General features: G+C 43.0%; 1 protein-coding gene across 1 annotated transcript in view; it reads left to right on the forward strand.

Moving 5' to 3' along the window:
- RAP1GDS1 (RAP1, GTP-GDP dissociation stimulator 1) overlaps positions 1-8,272 on the forward strand; it is a 49,862-nt gene extending 41,590 nt beyond the window's left edge. Inside the window, exons 12-14 of the mRNA XM_010142010.1 lie at positions 2,084-2,210; positions 3,901-4,029; positions 7,606-8,272. Of these exons, the coding sequence (XP_010140312.1) occupies positions 2,084-2,210; positions 3,901-4,029; positions 7,606-7,733 (384 nt within the window). The 3' untranslated portion in view covers positions 7,734-8,272. The remainder of the gene's footprint in view (positions 1-2,083; positions 2,211-3,900; positions 4,030-7,605) is intronic.
- Positions 8,273-8,570: the final 298 nt, after the last annotated feature.

Below are 8,570 nucleotides of genomic sequence, written 5' to 3' on the forward strand. Positions count from 1 at the left end.
AGGTACTCCGTAGAGGAAACGACTGGAAAACAGGGCTGGAGAGGGTGGTTTATTAAATGCTTTTACTGCCCTCTAGGTTTGAATATGAGTACAACTGTAAGGTGCTTTACAGCACATGAGATTTGAATTTGGGTTTTCATTTTAAAGGGTTTGGAGTAATATTTATAAAGGTGACAGTAATTTAGAAAATACACATCTCATTCTAAAAAATTGAGCAGGTACTTGTGAGTTAAGCCACACTATCACCAAACCTGACTGCTGACATCTCTTCTGTCTCTCTGGAACTGCTTTTTGGAGGGTGATGTTTACTTACAATTTAAAAAAAAAAATTATGGCAAAGGTGCTGATTCCCAAGGCTTATAGACCCAAAATTCCCCACCAATTCAAATAGAAATTAGCAGTTCCCAGATTATTCCATAGTCTCAAAACTACTTTGGAGTTCCACCAGAATATCACACATAATAAAACACATCATTGCAAGTAAGGAAAAATATAAAAATACTTACATGCTTGTGGACATCATTATGTCATTCAGAAAAAAACGGGGTTTAAATGTGAAGTTCTTGAGTCCTGAGGCTGTGACTTGTGCCACTAGCATCCTCAGTATTATTTATCAAAATGTCGGTATTATTTATCAAAAAATCTTTCAGGTTTCAAGGATTATGATCATATTGTGTGTCCTGGGTTCAGCTGGGATGGGGTTAATTTTCACAGGAAGTTCCCAAACTAGCAGATACCATGTAACATCATGCTCAGCAGCAATTGCATTGTGCATGGCAACACAAGGGCTCAGACCCCGGTGTGGTGTCTGCTTCCTTGCACAGAGACTGTCACTGCCTAGCACGTGCAGGCACTGGAACATAAACCATTCTAAACACATGTATCACTTAACGGGTGTTGGCTTGTGCTGGACTTAGAAAGGGAGGTGTGCTTTAAATGGAAATCCAACACGATGGTTAAAAATTAAAATTGGATTCTTAGTTCAAGAAATAACTACTATTTCAGAACTTTGAGAACCCACAGAACAAATAAAAATAAAAAAAGCAAACCACAGTTCCTTGAACAATTTCCCTTTGGCATGCCAAGTTACCTGATTTTCAGGCAAACAGTTTCCAGGTGTTTGGGGGAGATACAATGGTGAAAACACCAGGTGCAAACTCACTTTTTAAGTGATAATTAACAAGTAAGCAAAGAGCTGCAGCCAATAGAAGCCTTTCTTCATCCTTTGTCACACATGTAAATTGGATCAAATTTTGGACTTGAGAACAGAATCCCAGCTGTGTATGCTTAAACTGCTTTAAAGCCATTTAACCCACTCAGCATTTTCATTTCCTAGATAACAAGGAAATGGTTCATTTTAACTGTTGGCTTTAAACAGAAAAGGACATGCTGGTCTCCCATTAACTGTCCTCTTCTATGCTGCTTTGTATTTGAAGGAAAATTCCACAGTACTTCAAGAGAATGCTGCTCATTTTCCTGCCCATTTCGATACATATTTTTTCAAGTACACCATTTCTGTTGCACCTTAAAGTAGAATATTTGTGATCTCAGCTCTATGAACATTTTGAAGAAACTCTGAAAATTCATAGAAAGAGATGCAGGATTTGATAGCTTTATTAAAACTGCCCTTGTGTCTCTTTCTTTATCCCAAATAAATGGTTTGTTGCATGCTTTTGATAAGTTGCTCTGAACATCACAGCATGAACAAGGGAAAACTAATCCTCTTTGAAGGAGCTGAGTTCAGACATAACAGACTGGACTCACGGTTAAGGCGATTGATGGCACACCACGAGAACTTCACTGACTGACACAGCATAACCTGGAAAGGCGTTAGTTACGTGTGTCTTAACTGAATCATGTGGTTAACTGGCTTGGTTTAACGGGTTGTATCTTACCATTGCAGAGGAATAGCAGGGAATTTGTAGGCCCACATGCATGTACGTTTATGCATGAAGCGATTATGTGAGCATAAAGCCAGTGAGTATCCTTCCCCAAAGACAACACAGCATCCATGACAAGTTTGTGATTTAATACCGTTTGTGTGCAATGCATAATTTTTTTATTTCTATGTTATTTATTTTAGGATGTAATTAGGACCATTGTACAGAGTGGTGGCATCAAGCATTTAGTAACCATGGCAACCAGTGAACACGTAATAATGCAAAATGAAGCTCTCGTTGCACTGGCATTAATAGCGGCTTTAGAGTTAGGTGAGTATCCCAGCGGTTAACTCTACCTGTTGGGTTTTGTTTTTCTGTAGTCTGTGGCCACGAGGAGTCAGACAGGGAGAGCTGTGTGAGTTTCTTTTGCAACACAGAAGAGCCACCCCCTTCCACCTGCCTTTCAGTAGCACAGAAATACATAACAGCTCATGCAGACATAGGCAGGCAATAAGGTTATGCAGAAAACTGGAGTTTGCTGGTAATGCAGCATCTGCTCCCGTATTCTTGTAGGTGATCACATGATCTAGAAAGGCCCTTCAACATAACTTCCAGATTTTGGGTAAAAGCTAGAAGGCTAACAGTTAAAAAAAATCATTCATACTTCAGAGCAGAGACTACATGACCTGACTACATTCCTACACTGGAACAATAAATCCTCTTTGGATAGGGCTTATCAAAGTTAAACTTTCACTTACCTAATTAGGGAGAGAGAGAGAGAATACACATAGAGGTGGATAATGGCCCAAAAATCTCTTCATTATTACGAAGTTCCACAGAAACAGGTGCAAGAGTTGTCATGTGAAGGCAGAGATGATTACATGTCTTGACGTGCCTTTGTAGTCCCTCAGCTCACCTACCAAAAAGTAAATGTCCAGCAGAGGTTTTAATTATCCTATTTGCGTGCTTATAAACTAAGATAAGAAACTAAACAAGCAACATGACATATTTTTGCTCTTGATTTCATCTCTTGCCATCGCATACTACAGGAATGCTGTGTTCAACTTCCAAGTCACTGCCAGTAAGTCATGGAAGTTGACTTACTTAATGAAAAGCAAAAATGTTCCTAGGCACATGGATGGTGGTCTTTGTCTTGTCTTCAGATGTTAAAAGGTTTCAAGCCCAAATTCAATATATGGTGTTTCCTCGAAAACCACAAAGGAAATAACTCACACGCTGATCTTTGGAAGTTTTTCAGAGCCTTTATAATGGACCCTGAGCTCCCCCTGCCATGGAATCAAAAATTACACGTTACTGTATTTACTCGATTTCCAGAAGCAAACTCAGACAATGGAAGTCTTGAAAGCTGAAATAAATAGCTAGAAAGCCTGGTGGCTTTTCCATCAGCTCACTGCACATTTAAGATTGGATTTTATCATTACGCTTGGTGTGTGTCCTTCCAAGGAGTTAGGCTGTTTTACGTTGTTACAAGAGCTGTGCTTCCTGTCATCGGACCGTCTCATGTTTCAAGCCCAAATTCAATATATGGTGTTTCCTCGAAAACCACAAAGGAAATAACTCACACGCTGATCTTTGGAAGTTTTTCAGAGCCTTTATAATGGACCCTGAGCTCCCCCTGCCATGGAATCAAAAATTACACGTTACTGTATTTACTCGATTTCCAGAAGCAAACTCAGACAATGGAAGTCTTGAAAGCTGAAATAAATAGCTAGAAAGCCTGGTGGCTTTTCCATCAGCTCACTGCACATTTAAGATTGGATTTTATCATTACGCTTGGTGTGTGTCCTTCCAAGGAGTTAGGCTGTTTTACGTTGTTACAAGAGCTGTGCTTCCTGTCATCGGACCGTCTAATACATGCTTCCGTTTCATGCCAATGAGTTAGGTACCACAGCACCACTTCCACTACGGTGACAGATCCCTGTGTGAATAGAAGGTTAACGCACAGACGCATCAAAGCAAGTGGCACTACTGGATTTACAAATTTGCACTTGTATTTCAGTCACTGCTGAAAAGGATCTTGAACATGCTCAGCTTATTCAAATTCTACACAGACTGCTCTCGGACGACAGGAGTGCTCCAGAGATAAAATACAACTCCATGGTGCTGATCTGTGCCCTTATAGGATCTGGTGAGTACTCAGGAGAGGCTGCTTTCCTTGGAGATTTATGGATCTAACCTGCATTCTCTTCCAGCCTGGAAGTAAAGCGTGTGCAGACACAGTCTTGAGACTGGTTCTCTGTTCACAGTGAACATACACAGAAGGGTTCGATTTACCGACATTTTATTTATATATAGTGTTTGGTTATAGTGTCAAGAAAGAGGCTAACTTTGTTTTGGATACTAACTGCAGAAATTAGACTCTGCTTCTGCAGGATGCAGCTAGCTCCAATTTCAGCTGATGGGAGAGGAGCGAAAGGCATGTAGAACTGAACTGTATCAGACTTTCTGCAAATATGCAGATAACAAGAACTTTGTTTTCACCTTTAGCTGCAAGTTCCCTGGAACTGATATGTGATTGGTTAACTTAGTCAAGTGAAATTTGGTGGAACTGTGTAGTTTTAAATTCTTAAAAGAATGGTGGGAAACTAATAAAGACACAGATAATATTTGCAAAGACAGATGTGCACACAGATGAGTACTTACTTAGTACATCCCGTAGGTGATAACCCTGCTTTAGAAGGGTTCCTTGCACTTACCTCAGTAGCAAGAGTCCTCCTTCCCTCCACAGCCCTCGCGTGCTGGGCCCAGGCACAACTGTTCACGGTTGCTTTGAAAGATGAGCAGGACACGCCCTAACACATGTCAGTGCTGGACACTGTAAACCCGTCTTTCTGAGCTAACCCTCTGCCAAAGGTCAGACCATTCTGAGGATGTGGTCACACCTGTGTGTGGGCAAACAAAACAAAACACCCACAAAAAAAACCCCTGCAAGATTTCATGGGGAAATTTGATTTCCAGCTGAGGTTTCAAGAAGTGGCTGTTTCTTTCATTGGGTTCTAGAAGAAGTATTTACTCTGCAGAAGGAAAACAAATTTCATTCCATAGAGGTTTCAGAAATTTACAGACAACTAAGACAACAAAGACCTGGATTAAGTCCAGAAAGGTGGGAACTGCCTGTCCGCACATGACTTGCCAAGTGTGAAACATGGGACGGTTCTCCAGAGATGAGTTTACAGCAATTCCGTTGAATTGATCAAAAGTTCTCTCACAGCTAAGTGGGTGCTGTGTCTGTAAGCAAAGCTGCTGTGGTTTTTTCTGAAACAGAGCTCTCCGTGCCTACGGTGTGTGTGACGCTGGTGACCTGTTCCTCCACGCCAGTGAATGCTGTCTTACTGCCATCCTAAAGGAACAAGTACTTGGTTTTAGAGCAGTATGTACATCTCCATGAAAAAAAAATGATTGGGCTCAAAACTTGCTAGCAAGCCTCAGCTCCCAGTAGGCATTCACCTTTACGTTAAGACATGTAATTTAGTTGTTACTCACAGCCTTCTTGAGCTGTTTAGTGCTTGGGACTGTGTCCATTTCAGAGCAGAAGCCTTTCTGCAGAGGTTCCCCCTCAGCCTCACTGGGATGTTCTTGTGTGTGTTCCCACTGCTTCCAACTACAATAATGATCATCAGAAATTCTGCCTGACACTTGCATTTTCCCTTCCCTGGATCTTGTCACCTGCGAAATCGAGAGAGTTATTTAAATATCCATATCTCTATTCCACCAGAGTAAGGAGCAGTCTCATCTTAGGGGGTTTTTTTAGGGTTATGCAGCTGGCAGAGTTCAGTCTGCCACCCACCGTAAGTTTTGCTGAGACAGGAGGTGCCTTGGCCCGCGCACAGGCTGCCGGGGAGCAGGCAGCGCATGAGTACAGCATGCAGCTGGACAGCCACAGCCCGGCACTCGGCTGACCCAGTGCTCAGCCCTGCTTCCTCGTGAACAGGCCTGTGTAAAATCAGTGCGTGCACGAGAGTAACCACTGAGCAACCCTGGTATGAACTTTTATTTTTTTTTAACTATTGTAACTGAGGAAAGGATTGGGGGGTGTGCAGAAATCAAAGAGTCAAGCCTGCTCTTTGCATACTAAAATACATCTCTCTTGCAGTTCTGTTGCCTCTAACTTACTTTCACCACTGTCTCTACGGAGTGAGCATTTACACGTTTCTCTATTCTGCTGCAAACAGGCCTGTGTAGCCATTTTAAAGAAATTGACCCCACTATAGTTCTGTGAAGACTGGTTTAATTATTTGTAAGTTTAGTTCTCCAGTGACTGCTGCTGTTACTGACCTTTGTTACCGGGTATCTGGGATCCCATTCACATTTGACACTGCCAGCAGCTGCGTGTTGAGCAGTAAATAGACACATACGTGATTTTTGCCATCTGGAAGTTGCTCCTGTATTTGAGTGAGTGGCTGTAAAGAGGGAAAAAATGAGGACAGTGGAAAATGGAAACACGTAAAGAATCAGGAAAAGCAGAGCAATCATGGCTAGCACAGTCACTTCTGCGTGTGAGGGTCTCCAGGCTCAGCAGGATCCCGGATGTTAAGCAGAACTATTCAGCCCCTGTAAAACATAGTAAATTCCCAAAACCTGAGTTCAGTAGCACCTGCTTAAACACGGTGTTATCTCAGAAGGAGGAGAGCAGGAGGTGCTTACACAGCATACCCCACCCCCACCGCTTCTCTGATGCCGCTCTGTATATACCTGTCCCCAGGTGCACAGCAGCATGGGAGTTCCCAGCCCTTAAACGGTAGGAGTTACACAACTGCAAGAAAACTGGAAAAGGTGAACAAGAAAGTGGGTAGGGAGGGAAATGTCAAAGTTTGCTATTAAAAAAAAGTAGTAACTGTGCCCGGCATAGCTGTGTGAAACAGGCACTGGGGATTTCTCCTGGAAGCACCCAGCAGCACCTGGGAAGCAAAAATACCTGCAGGTCTTTGTGGCCGAGTGGGAGTTCACTAGAGTGACCTGAACAGGGCATGAAACAAATCCAGTTGCTTTGGATCTCAACTGTGAGGCATCTAAAGGACAGAGCTTTGAGAAGGCTCATTTTTTAAAAAAAAATTGCTCAATTTTATGGGTTGTTCCCAACCTCTCCTTATTAATACAAAGCACAGTGCAATCCAGGATCAGAACCATAAAACAGCATCTCATGGTTTCAGATAAGACGTAAGCGTTGTATCACACAGGCACGTAACGCACCGCGTATTTATGTTAACTTCAGTGCTGAGCTGTAAGTGGACAGCTGACAGTGGCCAAGTGGTGACATGTCCGTTAAGGAACGGCCTCACCCACTTCGCACCTCCACACAACCAGCCAGAGCTGATGATGCAGACAGAGGTAGTGAACCTTTCAAGGCAAACACACTTGGTCAGGCTGGTTTAAGGAATAAAGCAGAAGACTTATTTTCACTAAAAACACTTCCTAGGCATCTGTTTTGGAAAGCAGTCCAGGTGGGGCTTTTTATCCTTGTGATGGCTTCATCATTTGTCTCCACCAGAAATCCATGGGGTCTGTGCATGCCCCAGGCCCTGGAGATTTTCTCTCTGTCCTCAAAAGCAATTTTAAAAAGTAGATTACAAGATCGTGTGTACACACGAGTTTGTGTGCTCACACGTGGCATGGGGTTCAGTAGAAAAGTCTCCCACGCTCACCATCTCTGGTCTTTTGCCAGGCTCGTACAAAGCACCGTTTCTTTTACTGTTTCTTCTTCCAGAACCTCTTCAAAAGGAAGTGCAGAGCATGGCGTTTCTAGAAGTCGTATCAAAACTCCGCAGCCACGAGAACAAAACTGTTGCCCAGCAGGCCTCGCTAACAGAGCAGAGACTTGCTGTGGAAAGCTGAGGAAGGTCTTGTTTCCAGTGCATCCCATCACCGATTTCACCTCTGTCCTCCGTCCTGCTGCCACTCCCGCTGTGTTTTCCACTGTATCGCTCGTGCATGCGTGTAATGTTCCCACACAAATTGATGAACTGCTGTAGGTACCAGTCCAAAAAGGTTTCTACAAATTCATAGGTGGTGTTAACACGAACCTGTCTCCACCCGTTACTGTTCTACTTGTATTCTTGTTGCTTGGGCCACATAGTAGAATGTGCATGTTGTAGTCCTATGATGACGTAGAAGTGGTACTACACAATGACTCTTTCCTCATGCCCCTTAACTGCATAACGATGTGCTACTAAATTAGGGACAATACAAGATGCAGCAAGTCCAGACTAGTGTGCTGACCATAGGATTAAGAAGTAAATCTAGCTCCATTTTTGGTGCTTTGGAGATTCGGGTTTGAATGCAATGTACTGATGCTCATTCACTGGTCTTGCCTATTAATGTCAAACTCGTGGTACCTAGAGGTAACAAATAAAAATTTCAGTGCTCTCACTTTATCCTGTGGATTGTTGTTCTTTGTAATCAGGCACAGAAGCCGCGACTGCACCACCGTGCACTGCTGAGGAGCCCTTTTTTGTTCCTGGCTCTAGCCCCAACGCAGTCTTGCAACCACTGTCACTGTGTTTACTCACACAGAAGCACTGTGTGGTTTAACAATTGTGCATTTTAACAGGAATACACTATACAATCCTTACAAAGCCACGTGGGGTGAGTGCTCGGGCTTGCTGGGGATTGGGTTTTTGTTTGTCGGAGGTTTTTTTTTAAAGGCGTATCTTGCAGCAGCTTTTTGGCAGA

This window comes from Buceros rhinoceros, unplaced genomic scaffold (genome assembly GCF_000710305.1).
Source record: "Buceros rhinoceros silvestris isolate BGI_N320 unplaced genomic scaffold, ASM71030v1 scaffold17048, whole genome shotgun sequence".
Lineage (NCBI taxonomy): Eukaryota > Metazoa > Chordata > Aves > Bucerotiformes > Bucerotidae > Buceros > Buceros rhinoceros.